This window comes from Myripristis murdjan, chromosome 16 (assembly GCF_902150065.1).
Source record: "Myripristis murdjan chromosome 16, fMyrMur1.1, whole genome shotgun sequence".
Lineage (NCBI taxonomy): Eukaryota > Metazoa > Chordata > Actinopteri > Holocentriformes > Holocentridae > Myripristis > Myripristis murdjan.
In genome coordinates, this window is record NC_043995.1 from 6,974,058 (window position 1) to 7,001,582 (window position 27,525).

Here is a 27,525-nt window from a genome sequence, read left to right on the forward strand (position 1 = left end):
TGACATTTTACTTCACCTTTTAAACTTTTAAAAACAAGCCCAAGACTTATTTTGGGCCCTCGCTTGTAGCTGGGAATGATTATTGTCTTGTCTCATGACCTCTGTGCCTCATCAATGTCCAAGTTACAGACCTACTACACACAAACCAGCACATCAAACAGCTGAGCCACTGAAACCAGTAAGACCCCAATAGCTCTCAGTTGAAAAAGCCAAGCAACATAATTCAAGACAACAGGCACAGGTTGGACTGATGTTGCACATCCAAACTATCACTACTATGTCTAGAAATCCAAGATAATGGCACTCAGAGCTCGACACAACCTGAATGTACAAAACATCAGGAAAGGCTTCCTGATATTGAGATGCAGTCACTTAAAAAGCCCCCTGGAACTCATCTGCTTCTCTTCATCTACATCTCCTCTATGACTCATATAGATTTAAAAGGAAATCAATGAGGCATGATGGGGTTCACCTGGATTCACCTCATCAGTGCACGTCAGGAAAAGAGCAAGAGGCACTAACACAGTCACTCAATCTTACTTTAACAAATCAGAAAGAAAGAAAGAACTCTTTCAGGTTTGAGATTATTTGTGTTAAGATGGGCAAGAGTGGTTTATAATCAACACTTGGACATACTGAGGAAAGTTAAGTCTTCATAATCACATTTACACTGCAGAAGGGGTTGGCAATAAGAAGAATAATAATCCCCTGTCAGTAATGGCAGCAGACTGGTTTATCCACACCCACTTTAGACTGGGGGGGGCGGCTGTAATAATCTGTTACAAGACTGGGAAGATTGGTCATCCTAAAATCAGCCACTTGTGATGAGTGACACCAGATTTTGTGTAATCAGATTACTTCTGTCTGGTAGAAAGAGACACAGCTATTTCAAACTCACAGGGTTCAACTGGACGTTTTCACTTGAGAGGTAAAACTCATGTTAGAGAGAGCACAATGTGTGAAGGTTTGCCTGCTTGGCAAGCAAGAAATAGGACCCCAAACTCATGTGCACTCAAACCTACATACAACAAGAATTAAAACACACACACACACACACACACACACACACACACACACACACACACACACACACACACACACACACACACACACACACCAGAAGCTTCCCTATTTCTCCAATATAGGGAAAAATGTCATAAAAGCGCTTCTAATAATATGGGAAGAAGTGGGGAGAGTCTTCAAAGCTGGAGAACCTCTCTGCACCTGCCATAGTATCATCATCACATCATTAAAACCTTTAAATTAGAAGATCCGCCTTAATTATAGACTGACTAAGGAGTGCTTACCACTTCAGCAGATAGCGCAGAGTCCCTTAAGCGGCGAAATAATCCCTTTCTCAGTTTTTAAAGCACGTAGAGTCGACCAGTGGTTCCCTCAGTGCGCCCCTGCTCACTCACGATCAAACTAACCTTACATGTGCCCAAACACGGCTGCTCCTGCGCTGGGACAGAAAAAAGTACCGGCTCGTTTTGCAGTGAAAAAGACGAAACTGAACTTAGTGACTGTAGAAGATGTCTGGTCTAACGTGATGTGTCGGCTTTGTAAGTTTTACATCCAGAAAAGTTGCTCGCCTCCTCTGCGGGGTGGCTGAACGGCTTGATGGAGACAAAGCTGCGGAGCAGAGTCAAGTTAGGAAGAATTTGAACGCAGTTCCGGTGTGGTGCTTTCAAAATATAAACCTGGTTTAGTTCATAACCGAGAAAAAAATCTGAATTTACAGCTTCATTATGCAAATTGCCTTTCTTTGACTTTTCAGGCGCGCTGTATTGGATTGTATCGACATAAAATGCACCAATACAAATTGTCATAATAGGTCTTCCTACTAGGTGGGACGAAACACAACAAATACTCTTTAAAAAGATATTTTGTGTTGCCTGGATAGAAGAGAAGATGATGTCAGGATGTATTGCTCACTTCCACAGTTTGCTCTATCTTTGAACTTGTTGATAGGCTACATGTTGGAAATTCTGCTCACAAATGATGACGTACAAATGACAATGTATTGTCTGGCAAATAAAGATGATAATGTTTATTTGCAAAGTATGTTGGACTGCACTGAGAGTTCAAAGTTTACCGGAGTCAAATTCCTTGTATGTGAACGTATACTTGAAAAATAAAGCTGATTCTGATTCTGATGTTGACAAACTAAAACCAGTGCAGCAGAGTGACCAGGGGCGAAGGGTTAAAACACTCGTCTTGCATCTGAAAGGTTTTGAGTCAGTATAGTATAGTCAGTATATTATAGTCTGAGCTGTGTAAACCTGAGTACTCTCAGTAGCCTACTGTTCTTCCGACAAATACAATATATATATTGAAATAAAAATTAAAATGCCATTTAAATGCCTGTGAACTACACACCAAACACAGCACTACCTCAGTGTTAGCGTCAGAGTTAGCGTTTCCCACTTAAGAGTAAATAAATATTAGAAAAGAGAAGAATGTACAAATGTGCAAATTTTGCACATGTATTCCTGAACTTTTATTTTGGAGGCAAAATGCCGCAAAGGAAAGCCATTGTCAGGTTTAGGTAACTTCATATAGGTTGTAAAGTTGGAACAGGATTTCCTCCGTCTCTCCAGCTCACTTAACCAAATTATCTACACTTTCTTTGCTTCCTAAATTACCCTGTGCTTTTTGCTTATTTTGTTTTCTTTTTAATTTCATGGTTTGACTTGGGATTGATTCTTTTTTTTTTCTGGGGGGGTTAGGGATAGGTTTAGTTGGATCAGTTGTATTTTGGCTGAGATGGTGAGAGACAGTAAAGATTCATGCCATCACTCCCTTATTCTCCGGTAGACTTTCTTGCTTTTAGTTGAATTTAACTACGATTGTTATTTTGGACAGTTTTTGTATACAATAGGTCCGAAATTTAAAAAAAAAAAAAAAAAAAAAAACTGTCTCTGAGCAGTGTTGGTATATCCGGTAATACGGTTGGCTAATGCTGCCCTCAGATACTCAGTATAAACTCTAGAGATTGCATTTCCAAAAAGTCGCAGGCTTTTGATTTACAGTAACCAAAAATAAACACCTAATCTGCTTATTAGAGGGTGAAATCAGCTGAGTTAAAACAATTGTCTGACTGCCCCAGTCTTATTCCACTTTGCTGGCTTTCACTGGATTCATACAGCACATCAGAAACATTTCCGACAGCACGTGAAGGCATCATCAGACCCATTCAGGAGTGAAGCCAGGGCCTTTTGTGTCAGCCTCAGTGCAGCATGACGTCATTCTACTCTCAGTAGGAGTGTGTGTGTGTGTGTGTGTGTGTGTGTGTGTGTGTGTGTGTGTGTGTGTGTGTGTGTGTAGGGAAAAGATACAACATTTTGAAAGACGTAAACAACGCTGATATTATTGTTCAGTTTTGAAACAACGGAGAGTCAAACAAAAGGGAAAGGGTAACTCAAAGGTAAAATATCTGCACGACATGGGACAACCAGCCAGTGTTGTTTGAACATTTAGGGAAGTTTTTTAATGTCCAAATAAAATATATCTAATTTAATTCAGGCACAGACACAGTCTAAAACTCTAATCTAGCTGTCAATATGCTCAGACACTGTTCACGTCAGATTAAAACAGCTGAACCTATCTGTGTCCATCCTCAGACTCAAGCATCGCACTTGTCCTGTCTGAGCTCCTGTTGAGATCAAAGGTTAGGCCTATCTGAATAATCTCTTGTGTCTCTGCAGTCAGCATAATGAGACCATAAAACACAAGAACATCTTGATACAGACTCGGACACAGACAGACACAGACTCAGTTCCACCAGCTGTGGTGGAACTGGTCCACGGTGAGGAACAGGTGCTGCATCATGTTCTTCACCAAATCTACAAATTTCTCATCCATGTCACATTTTACATTTCAGTGACAGGTAGATGGATCCAAAAGAATAAGAAAAAGAACAGAGGTCAAAAATCTTTCAAGTTGCCTTCTGGGGCGACAAAGCAGCTGACACTTCACCGACATTAATTTTGTTTGAAGATTTCCTCATGTCACTTTCTTGTGTTCATGTCCGAAATGCTGGAGGATAAAAAGTGAGCACCTACCTGCTCCAGCTTGTCTTTATCCTAGGAACATTGATCTCTCAATCTTGGTGTGTTACACAGATGGTTGCAAGTTTATAACACCATGTAAGCTATTAGCCTTCATGGAGGGGTCTCAGAGGAAGGTCTCTCTATATGAATACACCCCGTGTCTTTTCAGAAGAGTCATAATTTATTTTTGGTTCACAGCAACATAAATAGTGCTGATTCACGACACATTAATGTAGTACAGTAACGTGAGCAATCTGCTATTCGACAGCATAAATGATGGACAGTGCAGGTACCAAACACAGCCTGAGGAAGTCAGTATGGATGTTTTCAGCACAGGGTTGTGCTGTCCCTTCATTTCTGACTGCTTGTCCCTGTAATCAAATAACTAACTTTTTCTTGTTTACTCGGTCTGCGGTAAGTCTTTTATTTTATTTTATTTTGTTTGTAGGCTATTTGCGTATTATTTTTATATCTTACATTGTTGGATTGCGAACTTTGACACTCCTGACACAGTGCATTTTGGACCACAAACACACAGAAAGCCTACTTGCAGAGAGAAATAACACAACTTTGAGTGATTTGACCGAGAACAAAGAGCATCTTTGACCACTAAAAAGAGCACCTGCCAACTCTTTTTCTGTCCTCCTACGGTAAAATGTCTGGTTTATCAGGCTTTTCTGCCAGCATCTCTGCATTTCATGTTTCTACTTTCTACTAAATACGCAAACATGATCTTGTCCTGGACTTTGGCTTTGGCTCAGTCATGATGGTATTTGTATAACAACACCAAAAATAATAATATGCTACTACTAATAACAACAACAGTGACAACAACAGCAACAACAACAACAACAACAGCAACAACAACAACAACAACAACAACAATAATAATAATAATAATAATAATAATAATAATAATAATAATAATAATAATAATAATAATAATAATAATAATAATTCATATTTTATTTTATTTTAGTTTAGTTTAGTTTATTTTAACATGCTCCCGTCCTTTCCCTCGTGCTCCGAGACTGTCTGTTGTGGCTATCTTGTATCCTAGCAACGCAGGTACAGAACACTTGGGGGGTGGTCTGAGTAAACCCAGCACGAAAAAACAAATGAAAAATACAAAGTTACGTTTGGTTTAACGTCAGGTGTGTGGAAACGCATTTCATTCGTAGTAATACATTGATAATTCATCAACAACAACTTTGCTAAGCAATTTTACAACCTTTTGTTTTTTGACAAAATATCGACGTCCCTCTTGTAGCTGGAATAAGGTGGCCCAAAAGGCTTCCGGTGTAACAAACAGCGGGTTGTTGAGAGAAGTTCAAGCTACTTTGAGAACAGCTGGCTGCTAGGAACATCGAAAAGATATTTTGCTGTAAGTTCAGTTGACCGTGCTGTTTAACTTTACCCCTTTAACCCGCACTATTTCACACAGGTGACCTCTTACATGGCGCTGTTAACTAGCTGGTGTTCATGCTGTGGGCAGACCGCGGAGCTCCGCTCCCAGCCCTACGGCCGTGCTGCTGTTACCCCGCAGACAAACTAACGGCTCAGCTCGCTACAAGTTTTACTCACCAGAATAACTACCTGAGGAGCTCTTCGGAGACAAAAGTTTGTTCGAGTGCTTTTTTCTGACTTTAACAGTTGTTATGAAAGACTACAGAGTCGTATCTAAAACTGATAACTATATGCTACCAAACTTGTTTTTAAAATTTAAATTGGGCTGGAGTAAATCACGCAGGTGTGCTCCTAGCGTCACTGATACTTTTGAGGCAGCCGTTAACGAACGATTTGAAATGTATGAGAGATGACAGATATGAATGAACACCTGTATTACTGTAACAAATTGTATGGGGTATCTATCTATCTATCTATCTATCTATCTATCTATCTATCTATCTATAATATGATGATGTTATATGTTATATGATATGGTGTTTATCATGCATTCTTTCACTCATTTTAACTTGATTAAACTATGTGTGTGTGTGTGTGTGTGTGTGTGTGTGTGTGTGTGTGTGTGTGTGTGTGTGTGTATTGTGTGTATTATGTGTAATAATGTATGTGAACAGTCAAATGTATTTGAAATGTAGGATAAGGCTCTCTTCAGCTCTCTTAAAAATGTAATGTTACAGAGAATTACCAAGATTATATTTATTTGGCAAATTTCACTCAAATGTAGTGCTTAATGTACAAGCAAGTAATTGGTCAGTTTCAAAACATTGCCACTAAAAACTCTGGGTTTTCTTTGAGATGTTTTGCTGTTTCCTCTCCCCACAGATTGAGAGCTCTGTCTTGTGTTTGAGCTCAAGGTCCTCAAAGGTCTGGTGATGTCTTCTCAGTGTAACATTTGTCCTGCTGTTGTCCTCTTGTCTCCAGATGGAGAACTTCATCCTGTATGAGGAGCTGGGAGCAGGCAGCAGGTCTGTAGTCTATAAAGGGAGAAGGAAGGGCACTCTCAGCTATGTAGCAGTCATCTGCACCGACAAAACCAAGAGGCCTGAAATTACAAACCATGTGAGGATATGCTTCAAACTTTATATGCCATATTGTTCTCTATTACATTTTTATATTATCAGCTGTGTAGTCATCTTACAAGACCAACCTGAAACCTACTATGCAAGTTTGTTGTTTCAGTTTTAGATCACTGGAGATTATTGAACACATAACTTTTGACTAGGGATATCAGCATGTCTATGTCCTCTCTCTGTTTGATGTTTGATGAAAGGGCTTATTGTCTAGCTATGTTTAATATTGTTTGATGGTATTTCTTTCATCTTTTTATATTGCAGTATTTTCTTTGTTCATTTTTGTGAGTTTTGCCAATTTAAACATTTCATTAACAAGAGATTACTCTTGGAATGATTTTCTTTTTCTTTTTTTGGGGGGGTATGGTAACTTTTAAATTAAAAGATATTACATATTGGCACAAAAAAATATTAGCTTGGTCTTAGAATGCTCACATTTATTCTAACCCTAATCCTGATATATTTTTAGTGTGCTGAGACGACTTGATTGGGGGCTTAAGTCAATACCCTGTCAGAGTTTTAAGACAAAACTGTTGATTTTCCCAATTTGCCACCAAACTCTCAAACCTGACAGGGATTGTGCATGTGAATTCTGTGGAGTGGATTTCCCTTTCATGTTGACTGAGTGGAATAATTTCTTGTTTCTTTTTCCTGTATAGGTCCGTCTAAGCCAAAATCTGAGACATCAGAATATTGTGTCTTTCTATGAGTGGTATGAGACCAGTAACCACCTCTGGTTGGTAGTGGAGCTCTGTACAGGTCAGTCCTGCTGACTGGCACTTCATGCACCATAAATTAGAGCTATTTATCCTTGCCCCCAACCTCATCATAGTGCACTTAACAACTTGGTCAGTTACTACTTGGCCAAACATACAGGGAGTGAAACAAATAAATAGACACTAAACGATTCCTAGACAACTGTTGTTATAAATGAATAATGGTAATTTCAAGAAAGAAGAGGAGGAGGATGTGGGAGAGGGGATGTGATTTAGTTGCACGAGTGATGTGAGATACTCCTTCAAGAGATAAATTGATTTTTCAATCCATAGTGAAGAAGGCTAATGACAGAGGCATTTTTTTTTTTTACTGCTGAAGCCCAGTAAGAGTTTTGGAAATAGCTAAACTGAAGTAGCTGAAACTGTCAGCCACTAGTACTGGCTTTCTTCACATTTTGGTTTATTAAATTGAGTGTAGTTGTTCATTCATACAGATTCCTTGTGAATTTTCTTGCATTTTGAGAGAGCAAATGATTTGCTCATTATGTATTGTCTTTAATCACAGAACAAAATGAACATTATGTACACTTTGAAATGCAGTGGGATTTAAAAAGTATTTTGTTTTGATTTCTCACTCCTTTTTTAAAAATTTCTCTTCATGCTTTCTGTCTCTTTTTGTCTGTTTTTCTCCCTGTCTCTTTGCTAGGTGGTTCTCTTACAGCTGTGATACATCAGGATGGATGTCTGTCAGAAGAGGTGGTGCGGGGGTTTGGGTGGGACTTGGTCAGAGGACTGAAACACACCCATGAATCAGGAATCATCTTCTCTGACCTCACCCCGGCCAAGGTTTGTGTGTTTTTAGGAGTATGTGTGTAAGTGTTTTGTCAAAGCTGCACAAAAAATCCATTCTTTTCCACTGTGTTGGCTGCTTGCTGTTGTTTACACTTACGCTGATTTTAACCCAACTGGCAGTGACATGGTGTTTGTAATACAGTGTGGCTAAACTATCTTGATCATCTGAATAAGACATTAACCCAGAGGATTTTGTATATATTTTAGGGCTGTTGACAATTTTGCAAAATTGCTTTAATCACAAGGTATTTTGTGGATTAATCGTGTTTAATCACATATTGAAATGTTTTGCTTTCTTATTGTTTCACTGCTGTGTAGAGTACTATGAAAACAGTCTTGTGTATGTGATGCATTCCCTGACACAATCTGCATGACATTTTTCAGCCTGGCTCACAAACAGACCCAAATATATCCAAACAATATTATTTATATGAAACTACAATGACAAATAGCTTTACAAGATTGGTGATAGAAAAATTACAATTTTGTGTGACTGCTTGATGGGTCACACTGTCATATAAACAAAACACACACAGAGGGCTCTAGTTTCGCAGACCTGGCGAGGCGGGGGCGTAGCGCAGATGCGCTTCGCCAACTGGGTGTGGCCAGGCGGATTTTCCAAGTTTGGCACGCCGTGCTCGGTGGCGCAAGTACTCCGCCGTCCCTCCTACCGGCGCAAGGGAGGAGAGAAGGCGTGGAGTGGGTTTGACACAGCCGATTCACATTTAACCAATCAAATGAGCCCCTGTCCTTGCCTTTAAAATGCGCTGCGCGAAGGCGTAATGAAAGTTTACACAGCTGATATGGAGGTCTATTGCCGCAGGCGGAGCGGAGCTCAGGAGACAGGCGCGGAGCGGAGACCGGCGAGCAGTGCGGACACGTCACCAAAAACTCACAGGCAGGCTTCCGGAGTGTCAGGCACATGAACGATGCAATAAATACCGAAAAAAACACTATTCAATGCTACGATCACAATCAGCACATACATATATCTCCATATCAACTGTCCCGTCACAGCTGATGTCAGATCAAAGGAGATTGGCACCGTTTATGCTGATTGTGAGGTTTTTGGTGATGTGCGCCAGGCAGCCAAACTTCCACTGCGCCGGCTCTGCTCCGCCTTGCGCGGAAAGTAGACGTGGTTTCAGGAGGCGAGCTTTTGGCGCACCTCGGCGAAGCCTTTTGGCACGAAACTGTCACTGCGCAAAGTTGAATCTGTCGGCACCTCCCCCCACTGCGCCACCACTCCCATCTCCGCGCAAGCCCGTCTGCGAAACTTGGACACTGTCCGCCTCTCCCGTTTCGCCGGTCGAAACTAGCTCTGTGCGGGGTTCGCCTCACTGCGCCACCCCGCGCTGCGCCGGGAAACTAGAGCCCAGAGTGTTTTATGCAGTGCTTCTGAAGTGGTTCTCCTTGACTTCTGACATTCAAAACTACTATGTGCAGCTGCTTTCATAACAAAGCTACATATTAATACCACTCTGTTCAACTCTCTTCTGGATTAAATACACTGCAATTTGAATTATGTGAATATTTTTCTTTCCTGTAGATCCTTTTGGATGGCCATGGCACTCTGAAGTTGAGCAACTTCTGTCTATCCAGGTTAGAGGGAGAGACATTGGAGGAGTTTTTCACCTTGCTCCCTATACCTGATGAGGCAGGGGGAGGAGAAGTAGATGACAAGGACAACTTTGAGAGCAACGACATTAGGAGAAGACTCCAAGGTCAGATTAACTCAGTTACTGGTTGCATATGCAGTGCAAACTATGAATTGTATGACTGACGGGGAAGCTAACTGATGGATTAGCTGAGAGAGAGTCCAAGTTAGTCAATAAGCAGGAACTCCAAAAGTCTCCAGGCTTTTCTTTCATTTTTGCCCAGGCTCCACTGTGTTTTTGTCATTGTGAGTTGTTTTTTATTGTCGTGTTATTATTGCTCTTCAATCCCACTACTCCTTATCACACCTGAAACTGAAATAATAAACAGCAGTGTATCTTGCTGAGGAAGCACATGATTACTAACGCTGACATGGACTAAATTAATACACTGTCCATCAGCGGTTTGAAATGAGCTGACAATGAGCTGATTACTTTTTACAATATACCACATTATGAGTAAGGTTGAAGATACTTAAAACATGCTCATTTTGGCATAGAGTTGAAAGTGTACTCATGTTGGTCAATATGAAGCTAGTCACCATAATGTATTAACAAGTGGTGAAATGTAATTGTTTATCTTTAATGCAAAAAAAAAAAAAAAAAAAATTCTTAAGGCCATATGACAGAAAAGACAACTGTAACAATCTTATTCATCTTAATCAATTTTGGACTGACATACACGAACACTTCTTCATACCTTGCATAGTTAAGAGTTATTCTAACTCTTGTAATTTTGACTTGCAAATTAAAAATCTGAAATATGTCTTAACCCCTACTCCATAATGTGTGTGTCTGGACTGATTTTTTTTTTCCTGAAGCTTTTCTCAGGCCAAAATTTCTGCAGCATTCACAGAAATTGTGTATGTAATCAAAAATGAGATGCATAACTTTTGCTTAAACTGAATTTTACATTGCTTAAACTTGTATTATCAGGTTCACTGTTGTACAGTGCTCCAGAGGTTTTGCAGGGAGCAGAGACCAGTACCAGCTCTGATATGTGGGCACTGGGCTGCATACTATACTTCATGTACACTGGTACCACACACACACACACACACACACACACACACACACACACAAAAACCTCCTCATGTTCTCTCACACATCCACACAAACACACACCTGAAATCACATCAACTTGTTTTCTGACTGAACTCTGAACACTTCACTGTAAAACAAAGTAAAAACAGTCTGGCATTATGATGTTGTCCACGGTACACTATACTGCACTACAGGGAACTGTAAAGTGTTTTTTGTTGTATCACAGGTGAACCTCCGTTCTATTCTGATAACTGCATTGAACTGACTCGGATAATTTTACACCAAGATCCACCACCTCCCAGACATACAGGTAGATGCTAGCTTTCTTATACACTCTTGAAGACATCTCTGGTTAAGACTTTGAATAATTTTTATCGTTATTGATTGTTATATATGAATTGCTTATTAATAAAGTTGCATTCTGCTGTCTTGCCTCTTTCAGTGCCTTCAGCCAGTCCTCCCAGTGAGGAGTTTCAGAGTCTTCTAAAAGCCTTGCTCAACAAAAACCCTGAGAAAAGGTCAAACCAGCAGACAACACACTATGATGCCACTGCTGTTCATAATATTCCCACAGTACTGTCGTGTCAGGCCTTTAGTTTGCTGAAAAGGCTGCTCGGAACATGACCTTCCTTGAGATCCCATATGGACTATGTTGTTGTCACACAAGTACTGGTATAATAGAGTTTTACATGATATCTTTTAGGGTTGTAAATCATAAGCTTCATCACTGTACAATATCGTAACAACCCTTTGAACCCTTTGAACAACGTTGCAGTATTTTCAGATATCATAAAATCTGTCACAGTATAATTTTGATTCACTTCAATTCAAGGGCCTGTGATTGATACAAGATAATAGCATTTTTGAATAAAAAACAATCTATTGTTTTAATAAAAAAGACTTTTGAAGTCAAAGTTCTTTTTAATAATAAAATAAAAATAGACCCATGTTGTTCACCTTTATATTCTATATTTCTCATGTTTAAATGCAAATGTTTTATCAGTTAACTTAAAGAACCCTTAGATGAGCTGTCAATTCTTAATGCAAAGGATAATTTACAGGGTTGTGCATACTCAGTGGTTTAGAGATGTTGAGATTTAAAGTTTTGCACCCTATAAAACATAGATAAGAGAACTTTATTTCCCCATTTTCATAGTAGGATTTTTGTTTAACTCTTCACTTATGTTCAGACTGGTCCTGAGATTTCTGTCCGAAATCTGTATTATTTCCACGCTGCTGATTTAGTCTTGAGAGGAGGATATAAATTACATATACTGGTTGTGCCATGGGAATTTCAGAGTAATGATATATCATTAAAATTATCTGGATAGATGCTTTCATTTTACATTCATAATAATGGATCAGTGATCATTAAATTGATACATCAGTCCAGACTGATGGATTGTTAGAACCCTGATATCCTTTAGTCTACTGGAATTCTCTCATTTAACAACTAGTCTGACCAGAGCTGATCAAACTCAAATAACAAAGTACAGCAAGAGAGATTTCTCACACAGTTTTAATGATGTTAACTTCAACATTAAATTATTGTATCATAACATTGAGTTCCAATATATGTTGGGGTTAGATTTGTTATTTGTTGTCCTCTTCACCAAGTTCTTGTCTTTTTGTTAATTAGGTTGGACTGGCCGGGATTGCTGGCCCACCCATTTTGGACACAAGTACAGAAGAAGGAAGAGGATAAGGAAGAAGGAAATGATGATGAGGGAGACATTTCAGTCAGCTCTAGGTGTGTTGGCAGTCCTATTCTTTTCTTGATTTAACAGCTCTCATTTATAACCATTTTGTTTGGCTGTTTGGCAGCATCCACTTTTTGCGTTGTGTAAGGCTTGGCATATTTTGGGAGAAAACAAGTTGTGGCTCTTGCTTTTATCATAAGACAACTGAAAACTGTATGAGCACCTGTTGAATTGAGCACTGCAGACAGACTCAGCACTCATATAGTCAACAGCACACCATTTCTGTCATTTACAACCAGATGAAGAAGGCAGTGTCCTTTAGAGAGATCCTTAGTGGGCATGATGTCTTTTTTACCATGGCAACTCCACTAAAAACAGCACTGTCTTCTTTATGTCCCTGTTTACAGAGTTATGAATACATTGTAGCTGTCCCTGCTGGCAGGTCATTGTTCTTTCTACCTGTTGTAAAGCCTCACTACTAAGAGCTCGGCTGGATTTGTAATGTTGGCACTGAACAAGCACCCCTAACCTCAGTTCACAGTGAGCTCAGAGCTGGAGACTGTACACACTGTTCTGATGTTATCACACATGCATGCTCAAACACACACACACTCACACACACAAGCAGACAGAAAGCAATAGATGAACAATAGGATAAAAATATGTTTCAAGCAGGTAGCCAGCCAGTGTTGTTAAATAAAACTTTTCTGAGCTCACCTGTACTGACCTCTTTGGAAATACTTGATACAAATCAATCTCCAAAGATTTGACTGATTTCAAATAGTGGGTTCTTGCCCTACAGGTCACTAAACAAGCTGTCTCTACAGAAGGCTATATATGAAATGATCCTCTGGGATAATATCTTAGCCAGATGGTCCAAATAGTTTGGCCAAGCTGCACAACAGAGAGCATACCACTGCCAGCTGGCCTGGAAACACGAGTTATATAGTAAGAACTATGGAGCAAGATTGTAGAGCCAAAATGGCTACCATTGAAAACTGCAGCAGCCAGACTGTATTTCTGTCTTTTTTCCAGCTATCAGAAACTAGACCATGATGATAATCTGCAAAATTGGACTTTCATTTTCTCTGCCTTTGTTTTGGGACAGTGCATGTCATTCAGTCTATTTTACATCACAATATTACTCAGTCATTAAAAACATATTTGGATTTTAGGTGTTCATTGGCTTTGTTTAGCACATTTTACAATGGCCGTGAGCTGAGGCGAAAGACCAACTTCAGCTAACTCTCCAGATTGTCTTTTCTCTGACTGGATATGCCTGAATGGCCTCAAAAATATGAGCACGTAAGATGTGTGGTGCTTGACCAGAAGATTCAGCAGCCAAAAAAAGTTGTTAAAAAAAAAAGACTGGAGCATAACCAATACTGGATTTGTAGAGCTGATGCGAGTAAAAAACTTCTGATAATGATATAGTAGCCATTTGTGTCAAATTTGGCAATAGTTGCAGTGTGCCAGAGGCTTGATATTTTACAGTTAAACAATAAACTTCTCAACTTCTTAACACAATCACTGCACCATCAGTTCAGCTGTGATACACTTCTCTGTTATACTGTATGAAGTATTGTAAACAATGAAGTCTGCTGAACAAACCATTTAACAATAATATTGTTTTTAAATAACCTAACCTATCCCACATAACCTGCTTTTTACACAATATGTACTTTTTTTCCTTAATACCTGCTAACATATACGCTGACACCGATGTAGCTGTAATGGTTGGGCTCTAATAAAAGCTGCTTTTAATATGTTTGTGTTTGTGTGTGTGTGTTGTTCCAGCAGCCTACACAGACACATAGATCCATCGCATGACCCATCCCCTTTACATGGAAATATTGAAAAACTATCTGAAAACCAACCAGCAAACTGCCAGCCAGGCCATGGAGCTTCCAAGGAATTGATCTCTTCCTGGCCTCAAATTGCAACAACTGACGGACCATCTGAGAGAATGAGCGATAGCCAGCAAGCTGATGGACACACACCCCGCGGAGCCTCCATGAACAGCCTGGGACAAGAGAGTGAGGAAGGGAGGGGGGCAGGAGGAGAGACAGGAGGCGAGCCAAAGCTGACTGGGGCCAGGCAGACGTGTCACACATTGCTCCCCAATAAGTCATTTCCACTAGGTAACATCCTCCCTGGTTTGTGTGTATATGTAGGCTATACAGCGCATTCAGAAAGTATTCAGACCCCTTTGCCTTTTTCACTTTTGTTATGTTGCAGCCTGATGCTACAATCGTTTAAATTCATTTTTCCTCTCAATAATCTACAATCAGTACTAGGGATGTCCCGATCACGTTTTTTTGCCCCCGAGTCCGAGTCCGAGTCATTTGATTTTGAGTATCTGCCGATACCGAGTCCCGATCCGATACTTCTATAAAACCAGGAAATGATATGTTATTAATGATTGCCAAGAAACAACCGCGGTTCCAGATAGGTCAATATGGAAATGAAATGCACTCTTTGAGACAAATGAAGAAGCTAGTATAACAATTTAAGTGTTTAACAAACTGCATTTTGATAAAAGGCAGTTAATTGGCAAACGCAGATATTGATTAACCGATTTATTTGGACATTAGATTAACATTTTATAATTTAATTATTTTTAATTATTTTCTCAAATGTCTCCACACACAAACATAAATGGCAAGATCTAAGATACTGACAAAATATGTACAAACACAAACAGTAGCAGGAAATAAAATAAAGTACAGAAATTAATACAAAAACCAAGCGGTTGGAAACTAGTATACAGCTGATAGCTTACTGCGCGGGGGGGCTGGGTGCTTGTGTGTGAAAAGCGAAGCGAACAGCAAGTGGAACGAAGGAGAGATGGGAAGGCAGCCAGCGCACGGCATAGCAGCATAAAAACGAACACAATAATTACACAAATCCGTCTCTGATTAACGTTAGGGGGTTTAGTCACTTGGGGGAGTTTGGAAAGTCGCTAAGTTGTCATTGTATCAGCAAGTGGAACGAGGGAGAGATGGGCGGCCAGCGCACGGCATATCGGCACAAAAACAAACACAACAAACGTTACATAAATAAGTTTCTGACTAACGTTAGGTTATTAAGTCACTTGGGGATATTTTGGAAAGTCGCTATGTTGTCATTGTATCACTGGTATTTGCGAGCGCTTGTGTTTTTCGCGCTAGGCGATTCATACATTCCCCCTCCGCCTAGCCTACAGCGGATATGTCGCGGTTGAAAGCCATCCTCTCAGCATGCACGCACAAACTATTCGCTGCAGTGATTGGTTAATTCCGTTGTCAGTATTTCATGACGTATGGCCCAGTACCCGCCTAACTCCCTCCGGACAATCCAAGCTAGCATCAACAACAGATTCCTAAAGGAGCCGCAGATTGAATATGTCGATGTGCGTTTTTTCCCCTTTCCGCGTTCATTTGATCTAGGCGGTCGGTGAAAACGTCTAGGCGGTGCGCCTAAGAAATTATAAGGCAGGGAAAACCCTGACAATAAATATACATATGTATATATATTATTTATCCGATACCTGATCGGGACATAACGTCCGAGTCCCGATCGAGTCTTCAGTCATGTGATCGGCCCCGATTTCCGATCACACGATCGGATCGGGACAACCCTAATCAGTACCCTATAATGACAAAGTGAAAACAGAATTGTAGACATTTTTGTAAATTTATTAAAAAGAAAAAACTGAAATATTACAGTGCGATAAGTATTCAGGTCCTTTACTCAGTACTTAGTTGAATTCTTTGGCAGCAATTACAGCCTTGAGTGTTTCTGGGTATGACCCAACAAGCTTTGCACACCTGGATTCGGGGATTTTCTGCCATTCTTCTGTGCAAATCCTCTCATGCTCGGTCAGATTGGATGGGGACTGTCGGTGGACAGCCATTTTCAGGTCTCCCCAGAGATGTTGGATAGGGTTCAAATCAGGACTCTGGCTGGGCCACTCTAGGACATTCACAGAGTTGTCCCTAAGCCACTCCTGTGTTGTCTTGGCTGTGTGCTAAGGGTCACTGTCATGTTGGAAGGTGAACCTTCGGCTCAGTTTGAGGTCCTGAGCACTGTGGAACAGGTTTTCATTGAGGATATTTCTGTACTTTGCTCCATTCAACTTTCCCTCAACCCTGCCCAGTCTCCCAGTCCCTGCTGCTGAAAAACAGCAGGGACTTCACTCCACCACTTTAGGTAAAGCTAATAGGACTAGATGTTTCAATCCCTTCGGTAAGTAGGTAACTCTTGAAGGTAGTAGTCGGTGTGGAGTGGTGAAAGGGAGGGTATGTATATCATCGGGGTCATCAGGTGGGCACCCTGCTTCATCGACATTTCATTGATTGAAGCCCATGACGTCTCCAGAGGGCTCAACTGTGTACCCAGCGTCCCAGGTACACCCCCCTCCATGCCATAGCCTCCATGACCCCCGATGGACTCTGCATGGCAGGGGCGTCTTTCTCCCTGGGCCAGGTGTACGCCTTTGCCGCATACCATCTGTCTCTGTCTTGGTGCCCAGTTGTTGTCGTTCCGTTTGATCCAGAACCAGTTGCTGCTTCTTTCGGCAGCACTTGACACGGTCTTGATAGCCTGTTGGAGGGAGCAGCCCCTCACCCCCATTTTCCTCAGCAGGCTGTTGGTAGGTGTTGCAACGAATCCCCTGCATCCCACTTCTACTGGGAAGATGATGATCTTTCAGCCGTTCTGGGATGCTTCAGCTGCCAGGTCAGAATATTTGTTTTTCTTCCTCTTGTAAGCCTCTTCAACCCCATCTTCCCATGGTGCTATCAGCTCCACGACATAAGCCAGCTTTGCTGTTGGAGACCACAGGACCATATCTGGCTGGAGTGTTGTAGCCACTATTTCTGGGGGAAACACAAGCCTTTTTATCAATGTCCCAATTTCCAATCTCGAGCAGAGTGCAGGATGCTTGTATCCTTTGGTGTTGTTTGGTGCTCTTGAGGTTGGCTTGCTGGTACAAACTGTAGGAAGTGGACCTTTCCTGCTGATGTTTATGGGAGGTTATTTGTGGTGGCTCACTGCTGTTCCAGTGTTGATGCTAGCTCTCTGAGTACTGAGTACTGTGAAGCCAAATTTCCCTCTGGGACAGTAAAGTCTAATCTACTTGGTTATGCCGCCAAGTATGGGTGAGACTTGTAGTGCACCCTGACAGAATGTGCTTAAGGGATGCAGATGCTCAACACAGGGAACAGGCGGGATCTTCTCTGTACCACAGTTTCAGGTTTTCGGGGGAAGGTAGCAGGTCATACGTGGCTCTGATGGTAAAACTCAGCCACACTCTCTCTATCTGCCAGATGTTACGCCAGCTGAGCCTTTTCCTCTCCAGGCTCTCCTAGTTGGTCCATCTCCCCTGCCTAGCCACGGAGACAGCTTTGGCATGTTACTCTGTCTCCTCGTGCCTCCTGACTTCCTCTACCACAAGCTGTCTCTTCTGCTCTGATGTTGCTTTGTGCCACAGAGGAGCTTTTGGGATGAGCCCAAGACCCACTCTCCCATGCTGGACTTGGCCAACCACATCTCTGAAGTGAAGAGCAGACTTTGCACTCTGAACAGTCCACTTCTTTCCCGTTGCCACCCGGGGGGGCGCTGTTCGAATGACTGTGTCCTCAGATTCAGAAAGGGTCATGACCAGCTTTGCTTTGGTGCATTTGAATTCTTCCACGAGACCTGCGATTGGTAATTCCAATTTGCCTTTCCCGTACAGTCCGATGGAACTTAGGCACCATGGAACTCCAAGCCACTGTTTCAGCTGTGTGCTTATCACCCGTTCCAACTTTTCCACCTTGGTGATGGGGATCTCGTATGCAGTTAAAGATGTCTTCCATGGTCTTCCAGCCTTCTAGTGTTGCTGAATTTACCAGCGCATTCCTTCTTTTTCAGGATATACCAAGCGATTGATTCTGCTCCTCAAGTATTGCTATCTGTCTGATAGATGTTTTTTTTTTCTTTTTGAGCCTAATGATGGCCTCCTTCCCCTGCGTAGACATTAGACACCTCTTTGGATCACACATTGAGGGTTCTGATAAACAGCTACCAAATGCAAATGCAACATTTGGAATGAACTCCAGACCTTTTATTTTCTTAATTTGTCATGGGATAATGAAGGAGTAGGCCACATCTGGCTAGTCAAGTGTCCAATGACTTTTAAGCCTCTGAAAATGGGGTGACAATGTATAAAACTGGCAGTAATTCCTAAACGGTTAATCCCATATTTTTGTTCAACCCCTTAAATTAAAGCTGAAAGTCTGCACTTCAGTCATGTCTTGATTACTTCCTTTCAAATCCACCGTGGTGGTGTACAAGGGCAAAATTATGAATATTATGTCACTGTCCAAATACTTATGGGCCTAACTGCACCATTGTTAAACATGAACCTCTGGTATGATATATTGACACACACAAACACTACCTGCCTTCCACAGGAGGAAAGTTGAAATAGAGAAATTATTTTGCTGCTGTCGTGTGAAACTCTTGAAGCCTGCTTTACTTTATTTTTTTGTTCCCTCTATTGGATAGTGAACTGCCATTGTGCCGCTGAGCAAGGCTCTGTCTCTACAGCTGAAAGAATGTGGAAGCTAGTCTTGAATGAAAAAGGACAGTCACACTCAGCAAACGTCCACTGCATCAACAACAAAAATATGACTTGAAATATTTTCCTCACCTTTTCTTTACCTTTAAGGTCACGAACTCTTTTGTTCTGTTCTTTAACTGTTTTCCCCCAAAATATGGCAAGCATCAGTTTTATGAATTTGGCAATATTGGTGTTTGGTTTTCTAGATTGTAATGTTTTATTTCTTTTTACCCTCAACCACAAATTTTTGAGTGATAACTCAGTGATCCTATCATCCAAGCAATGACCCTTTTCTAATATAATTGTGTGTAATATCTTTCACATGTATGTCATGATATAGGCCAGAGAATAAAATACTTTGTAACTTGTTTTTTTCCTTCCCAGATAATGTGTCAGAGCTCAGACCAAAGAGTGGTGTAGATAAAAACAGCACTGAGGCAATTTTCCTGCTAAGGTACAGTATATTGAGCTCTATGAACCATAGTGCATTTACATGAATTTAGTTGTGTTGGTGGTGGCGGTGGCGGTGTTTGTGGTGGTATCAAGCTCCAATTTGGCAATGTTGTCACTGCTGTACTCATTTAGCTCTATGGGTGGCCATCTTATATAACTAGATGGGTAGTTATAATCCAAATCACCAATTGGTTTTATGTTGTGTCTCTCTGTTGTTTATAACTCCCCTAGTTCTCGTGCCACTTCAAGGAGGAGCTGCAGTATCCCTGACACTCCCAACCAGAGTCCTGCACCTAAGGTTCTGCTTCCATATGCTATTAACCCTGTGGGAACATGTACACAGCAGTCAGGATATATTAATGCCAGTACATGAATAACTGTTGTAAGCAGCCTCAATAACATACATGATTTTGCATTCAGCAGCAATTGGAAACTTGAAATGAGTCAGTGAGGTTGATAAAATGGGCCTCAGTACCCAGAGTATTGATTTTTTTTTTCCTACCAGATAGTCAGTTGGATTCATCTGGCATCCATGTACTTTAAGAAATCAATGGTGTTGGTTATACACGTATAGAGAAAGACACATGTTTTTTGCATTGATCTGTTCAAATTGCAGAAAGTTGTATTTACATGGATAGATAAATTTGTCAAAGTCATATATGTTGCATTAACAAATTCAGTTCTACCTGTTCTGCTATCCTTTGCTGCCATCTGCCTTTTGCTTAGCAAATACCATCTCACTCTGTTGGCAGCAAGGTATTCTCTGCTACCTCTGTGGGAATGTCTCCTCTCTTCTCCTCTCCTCTCCTCTCCTCTCCTCTCCTCTCCTCTCCTCTCCTCTCAGGCTGGTATATGTCCTTGTTCTGACATCACATCCTGTGTGAAAGCTCTTCTCTACACTGACTCTGAGCTAACTGTCACCCCAATCATAGACAACCCAAAGGTACACACATGCACAAATTAAAATGACCATTCTTTATTTCATTACTTGTAATTTGTTTGATTTTTAAAGAGGCTTTACAGTGGCAATGCTGTTTTGTGAGATATCATAAATCAGGAGCACCTTCTGTTTTTCATATGTAAGTGTTCAACTTCTGTTTAAGCCTGGTCTACGTTTTAAAATAAGCTCCTCATATTTTCCCGGTGTGATCACATTTTTTAGCTAACTAGTTCTAAAGAATTACAGCAGCGAAGATGTCTGCAGCTGTTAAGAGGTTCTCTACATTTTGCAAAGTAATGACAGTACTTTGGATACACACTGAAATAAACCAAGTACTCATCAGGAAAAGGGGGAAATTGCTTCAGGGAGAGCTGTGATATTTAACTGAGACAGTGCTTACTGTGGTTCACCGTGTGATGCTCTTTCTGTTTAACTAGATCCTGAAGAGCCCTCATGTCCGATTTGACCCTAAAACTCTCTGTGTGCCTGCTTATTCAGGTATTGTTTGAGTTCAGATGGTACACAAGAGTTCTCCATTTCTTCTCTCTTCTCTTCCCGCTGATGGATCTTTCTTTTCACTTTTATGATTTTGAATTCAGTGTCATGCAAAAATACTCCTGATACATATCAGTTTTCATGTTTTTAGTACCAATGCTCCTCTCCTCTTCTCTTCTGCAGTTGACAAGCTCCTGTCTCTGAGTGATGAGGAGTGGAGTGCCTTCCTCCTACAGCTCTGTTCATCACTAGAGGGACAGAGCTCCTCTACAGTGTCCCGCTCCAGACTCAACCTGCTGTGCTACCTCTGCTGTGTGGTTGGTCATAAGCAAATTGCTACCAGACTGATTAACTCTACACTGGTAGGAAAACTTCTATTAACTTAATAGCTTGCTGTTGAAAAGTTCTCTCATTACTGGCTTTTGTTGAGGTAGTTAGGTAATAATGCAATTGAGGATATTTATTAAAATGATGCAGTTAAACAATTTATTCTCTCAGGTTTAAGCTTCAGTCTCTAATATTGCATGATAGACGTCCTTGTTGTCACTAGAATCAGGGTTTCCTCCAGGATTTTTTGAAAATAGAGCAGAGTGGCAACTCTTCGCTTTGTTACACAATCCATGTCAGTGCGCTGCTGTAGCCTGGAAATTTCTTTTGCCTTTTGGACTCATCCGGTGCCGGTGCAATTGTTGTAATTTTTTTTCTTGGTGGTGCAGGTGCAGGTGAAATGACTGGAGGGGTTGTGCCACCCAGATTTGCTTCCCTCCATGTAATTTTCCCCAGAAATACGTTCATATTCCACACAAAAAACAGCATTTCATTTAAATTATGTCAAATTCCGCGATATTCTGCGTTAACAATAGATTCGTTTTTAGTTGGCTAATTCCGCGATTCCGTCCACGATTCTGTGATCGCGGAAATTATAGGGCCCTACAATGTTAACATTAACCATAACATGATCGTTTTCACAGGCTTGAACAAAAAAATGGATTAAATTTAATCTTGCCTAGGTACCTTTCCTGCCCTTTTCTCTCCCTCTGTGAGCGCGCAGCAGTAGAACAGGCGGATGATGACTCCGGTGTTCATTTTTCAAAATAAAGTTATTTGCAGTGTAGTGTAACATTTTATGATATTTAAATTATCATTTCATACTCTGATTATAGTATGTAGATGTGTGCAAATATAGGCAATATATATGTGTGTATATATATATATCTATTCATACAATATACTTTAAATTGTTTTAACATCTGAAAAAAAAAAAAAAAAAATCATCATTCCGAAGGTGTGGCGGCTTTTATTTTGCCGTGGTGGTGCGCCACGGTCAATTACATGTAGGGGAAACCCTGAGAATGATGTTGAAGTTTTAAAATATTCTTTTACATTAGTTATGTCTGTAAACAGTAGAGTAACTTATTATTTCATTATTTTATTATTTATTAGTTGGGAAGCCAAAACAATGTTTCCCCTTTCTCTTTTCCTGGTTTAAAATCATCTGTTGTTTATTTTCATCAGGCACGAATCACACACTACCTTTCAGGTAGTCTTGGAACAGCCTGTTAGTATTGTTGGCGTTTCCTGTTGAAACTAACTCACTGTTTTGAACGAGAAATGTCAACAGTGCTAATACATCACAAGTGTCCAAGTTTAAACATTGAGCAACATTTGTAAAAGATGACTATTTTTACTATAGAGCAGAATCTCTCTAGAGATCTTCAGTAACAAAGACTAAAGTTTAAATAGAACCACTTACCTTAAAGCGTCCAAAATGTATTTGACTGTCTAAGTTATGTTAGTCCAAACATAAGTTTTGTATTATCGTGTTTTAATCAAGTGTTGACAAACAGTACAAATGTGAACAAATCCTTCACAAAATCTTAGTCACAATGTATTATTCCTCATGGATTAGGTATTTCATCTTGTTTTTCTTTTTTTTTTCTCTCTCTCTATATATCTATCATCCTTACTCAAGCTCCCAGTGTTGACCCAGCAGTTACGTCAGGCCCCTAAATGGGATGTGTAAGTATCTTTGCAAACCAGGGAGCCAGTAAGAGTGAGTGTCTCTGAAGTATCAAGGAGTAGGGGGAGTGCTGCAGTAGTTGTTAGAACATATACACGCACTAAAGCAAAGGTAACTGCTTTTGTGGGCATGTAATAAAAAATTTGTCTTTTTCCAGGCGAAGCAAAGTTCTTCGAGTGATGGGTCTGCTGGCTCTTCACTGCAACGAGCTCAGAGAGGACAGTCCTGTTTCTGAGGTCTGAAACACGCACACACACACACACACACACACACACACACACAATCTTTTTGTATAAAAACAAACAAAAAAACATAAACTAGAAAGGTGTTTTTTTGTTGTAGCATCTTCATTTGATATTTCATATTTGAGAACCACTGTGACTCTGTGTGTGTGTGTGTGTGTGTGTGTGTGTGCATGTGCGCGCGTGTGAGCATGTGTTTGTGCATTCAAGTGTGTGTGCTCGTGTTTTGTTATGTTAAATATACTTTACTAGACCACATTCAGTGGAGAGTGACAAGGAGGATGAGAGAGTGTATAAAGAGTGGGGATGAGATTCCACAAAGGCTGTGATTCAGACCTGTGTGTTATGAGGAGTACATGGAGTGCACCTAAGCCTGCTGAGCCATCAGGTTACGCCTGTACCTTTTTTATGATGAAACTGCTGCAGAGCCATAAAAGTCTGAATGAGCTGCAGCATTCCAGGCAGTTTATACAGACTACAGTTTCCTCCTAGTTCATTCAGCAGAGCTATGCTACTTCAGGAATGATGTTTCTATCATGGACATAGTTTGTCCATTGTGCATGTTGTCAAAAACATTGTCAAAACATTCTAATTAAGGTGACCCCTCCAAAACAAAGCTGAGTTAATAGGACCAGCATGGATGGAGGTCGAAAATCTGCCAGCAGCCACCAATGTTAGAAAACATTGTTACTGAAGCACTTGAGGACCCCCACAAAAATGCAGGCCCAATTTCTCCCAGGAGGTGGCAGTACATACCAGTAGGAGTTCAGCCCCTGCACATTACAAGGAGTACACCCACCCCCTGTGCATCAAAGGAGTTTGATGGGCAATGTCCTTGAAAAAGTGCAAACGTGATTTGCTGAAAATGACTGGGACAGTTACCATGCCTGTAAACACATTTGTTGATGTGCAGCAGACAATCCAAGTTGACTTGACAGAATCAACACCTCCCAGTCATCTAGTTCAGTTCACCAAAGATTGTTTCCATAGAAATTTTATGATGCTCTCAGGAAAATCAGCATTGTTTCTGGTGAGACCCAAGAAGCTGGTAAGCTTGAAAGTTTACCATAACTGCCCCAAGTGATGCATTTTGCCACACAAACACATTCACTTTTTTGTCTTAGGTAACAAATTAATGATAAGCTGCATGATAGCTGTATTCAGGATGTGATTTTTTTCAGTTTTTGGCCTTGTTTGCCTGTATGTGCAGCACCATATATTGCAAGCCAGGCGTGGCCTGAATGGCTAAGCCATCACTAGGGACTTGGTCTTGTAAGTCAGTGTAACTCCTATTTGAATGAAACTTAAGACAATGAAACTTAAGATATGCCTTTGAAGAAATTGGCCATTGCATTGCAACAAATACTAGGATGTATTGAAAAACAAAACAAAAACAAACAAACAACAACAAAAGCTAGAGTATATACAGGAAATTGGTTGTAAAGTTGGATTTTAAAAAATGGGGTTATATTTATGGACTGACAGTTTCAACACCAGAATGTGTTAGTTAGAATGAATGATGGACAAGTAAGTAAAATGTGAACATTATTAGGGTGTAAAATAACAACAATAAAACATGATGCAAAGAAAGAGGGAGTGCAAGATATGCATCATTCTCTCCATACCTCAGTAAGTTGTAATACTGTTCCTTTACATAGTCTAATATTGCGACGGTCTAGATCTGCTCTAAATTTTAATGAATAGTAAATTTATGTTTTGAAGTTATTCAAGCTTTTTTCTGCTTTGGGGCACTCCTTATCACAACCCTTATAATTAAAAGTGCTATGCAACTCATCCTTAAAACGGAAAATCTGCCCTAACACAGAATTAATCAAGATTGTTGATAGGGTATAATAGGTATTTCATTCATATTACATTTTTTAGTTCCACATTATACCAGCAGGTGGCATTACAAACTTATAAGACAGCAAGAAATATTTTGTTAGCATTAGTCATAAAACTAGAAAGGTGCATATTCTGAAGAAATTGTGTGTGATTGCTCAGTGCTGTCAAATAATAATTGCTTGAAAATATGTAAAAGTAGTAGTTGAAGCAGCAATAGCAAAACAAGGAGTTGAAGACATACAAAGACATACAAAATTAATGGTTGAAGGGGTTGAAGCACTTGAAGTAATACAAAATGTACTCTAGTAGTAGAAGGGGTTAAAATAAGTATCAAATTTAATAACAGAGGGGTTTGAAGTAGTACCAAATGTAGCCAGTAGTTGAAGGGGTTAAACTACAATTGAATATGTATTTAATTGAAATTGTATTCTAAAAATATTTATAGTTAGTAATACAGCAGACAAGTAGTAAGTAGGAGGTTTTATAGTTGAAAACAAATAGTTGAATTTATACAGAAGGAAAGAGTGAAAAGTCTGAGTCTGGGAAGTACATGGGCAGTGTGAGTAAAACAGATTATGGTTAATTTCAGTTAATCCCAGCTGGAAAGATGTTGCAAAGATTGAATCAACTGGACAGAAAAGGGGTTCGCTAGCTTGAGTAGAAGTTTGTGCGTGTGTGTGTGTTTGTGTGTTTGTGTGTGACATTTCAACATGCTCTCACCTGTTCTTTAGTCCTATTTATGTGCACTCTCTTAAGGTTGTCTTTTAGGCAGTGCACATGTGGACTGTTTAACAAAAGCCATAGCACCACAGTGGGCCCTCTCCACTGTGATTATGGGCTGCTGCTAATGCCAGCACCACTCAACTACATATTGTACGTAGCTGCATCACTATTATACCAGTAATCACAGTAAAGCAGGCCCTCTAAGGTATTATGCCATATTTACTATGCTGTTATTGCTTTGGTGAAAGTCATCATGATGCTACTTTTTACACTGCTCTAAAAGCCACAGGAGAACCTTGCCACAAATAAACTCATAACATATACACGCATATGCACCCCATATGTACACATTTATATATAAACTCACTCACACGCACACACACACACACATGCATACACATAGACACACTCATACACATACACACACATAGGAAACAGACACTGACTGAAGAAACACACAAACAGCAGTGCTGAACTAATTTAATGTAAAAGCAGGTTTGTATGGAGGTGAGATCAGGAGCCTCTCTCCCTCCTTTGATCCTTTCATTGTGAAAAGGACTCAACACTTGTGCTTTTTCCTCTCCCTCTCTCCTCGACCCTCTCTGTCTATCCACCTCTCCTCCAGACAACACCCATTCATTTTCAATGAATTCCCTTCCAGCTGGTTCCGATCCACATCCGCTCCCTGTTCCTGGTTTGTCTAACTCTCCTCTCTCCTTCTCCACTTGGTGTGACACTTTCCTGCTGCTGAGTCGTCACGGCGATTTAGAAAATGGCCGACTGTGGCGTAGTGGTGTGTTTTTCGGTGGGGCCGTTGTTAGAGACAAATGGCGGAACAATTCCCCCCACCCCCCACCCCCACTTCCCTGCAGCTAGCATAGGGTAACAAATAAGGAAATGGAAATGGCTGTGTTTGTGTGTGTGTATGTGTGCGTGTTCGTGTTTGTGTCCACATAAATGTCTATCTACAGGCTGATCAGGGGTGTGTGTGTGTGTGTGTGTGTGTGTGCGTGCGTGTGTGCGTGTGTGTGTGTGTGCGCACGCGCAAGTATGTGTGTGCAAGTGTGTGTGTGTGTGTGTGTGTGTGTGTGTGTGTGTGCACTTGTGTGCACAGATGTGTTTGTGTGTGTACTCAGCAGGGGTTCTGTGTGTGCCATTCTCTGTGTTTCTGCACTGTTTTCTTTCCCTTGTGTGTCTGTGTGTCTCCGTGTGTCTCTGTGTGTCTCTGTGTGTGTGTATGTGGGTATTCTAATATGATCTTGTGTGTGTATTGTGATATGATTGTTTGTGTGTGTGTATTCTAATGTCATAGTGTTTCTAGCAGAAGACCATTATGGCAGTGCATGCCTGTATATTTTCATTTGTCTCTGTATGTATGTGTGTGTGTGTGTGTGTGTGTGTGTGTGTGTGTGTGTGTGTGTGTGTGTGCGTGTGTGTGTGTGTGTGTGTGTGTGTCTGTGAGTGTTTTTTTCTCAGCAGGGGTTCTCCTGCTGCAGTCCTACTGATTGGAGTGTCAGGGCTGGGCTTAGTTACCATGGCAACTGCTATGGGTCTCAATTACCCCCCCCCTTTCTTTCTTTCTTTCTTTCTTTCTTTCTTTCTTTCTTTCTTTCTTTCTTTCTTCTCCCCCTCGATGTATGTCTTTGTCCGCCACTATCTATCTTT

General features: G+C 40.6%; 1 protein-coding gene across 3 annotated transcripts in view; it reads left to right on the top strand.

Moving 5' to 3' along the window:
* Window positions 1–5,345: 5,345 nt before the first annotated feature.
* Window positions 5,346–27,525, top strand: part of ulk4 (unc-51 like kinase 4) — a 132,168-nt gene continuing 109,988 nt past the window's right edge. For 2 of the 3 annotated variants that reach the window (XM_030073149.1, XM_030073151.1), the window contains exons 1-17: window positions 5,346–5,436; window positions 6,441–6,578; window positions 7,249–7,348; window positions 8,012–8,151; window positions 9,707–9,881; window positions 10,749–10,850; window positions 11,083–11,166; window positions 11,299–11,374; window positions 12,496–12,606; window positions 14,354–14,697; window positions 19,527–19,596; window positions 19,827–19,893; window positions 20,440–20,538; window positions 20,973–21,033; window positions 21,214–21,392; window positions 23,003–23,049; window positions 23,208–23,286. In XM_030073149.1, the coding sequence (XP_029929009.1) occupies window positions 6,441–6,578; window positions 7,249–7,348; window positions 8,012–8,151; window positions 9,707–9,881; window positions 10,749–10,850; window positions 11,083–11,166; window positions 11,299–11,374; window positions 12,496–12,606; window positions 14,354–14,697; window positions 19,527–19,596; window positions 19,827–19,893; window positions 20,440–20,538; window positions 20,973–21,033; window positions 21,214–21,392; window positions 23,003–23,049; window positions 23,208–23,286 (1,872 nt within the window). In that variant the 5' untranslated portion in view covers window positions 5,346–5,436. The remainder of the gene's footprint in view (window positions 5,437–6,440; window positions 6,579–7,248; window positions 7,349–8,011; window positions 8,152–9,706; window positions 9,882–10,748; window positions 10,851–11,082; window positions 11,167–11,298; window positions 11,375–12,495; window positions 12,607–14,353; window positions 14,698–19,526; window positions 19,597–19,826; window positions 19,894–20,439; window positions 20,539–20,972; window positions 21,034–21,213; window positions 21,393–23,002; window positions 23,050–23,207; window positions 23,287–27,525) is intronic. The other variant, XM_030073150.1, reaches the window with a different exon arrangement.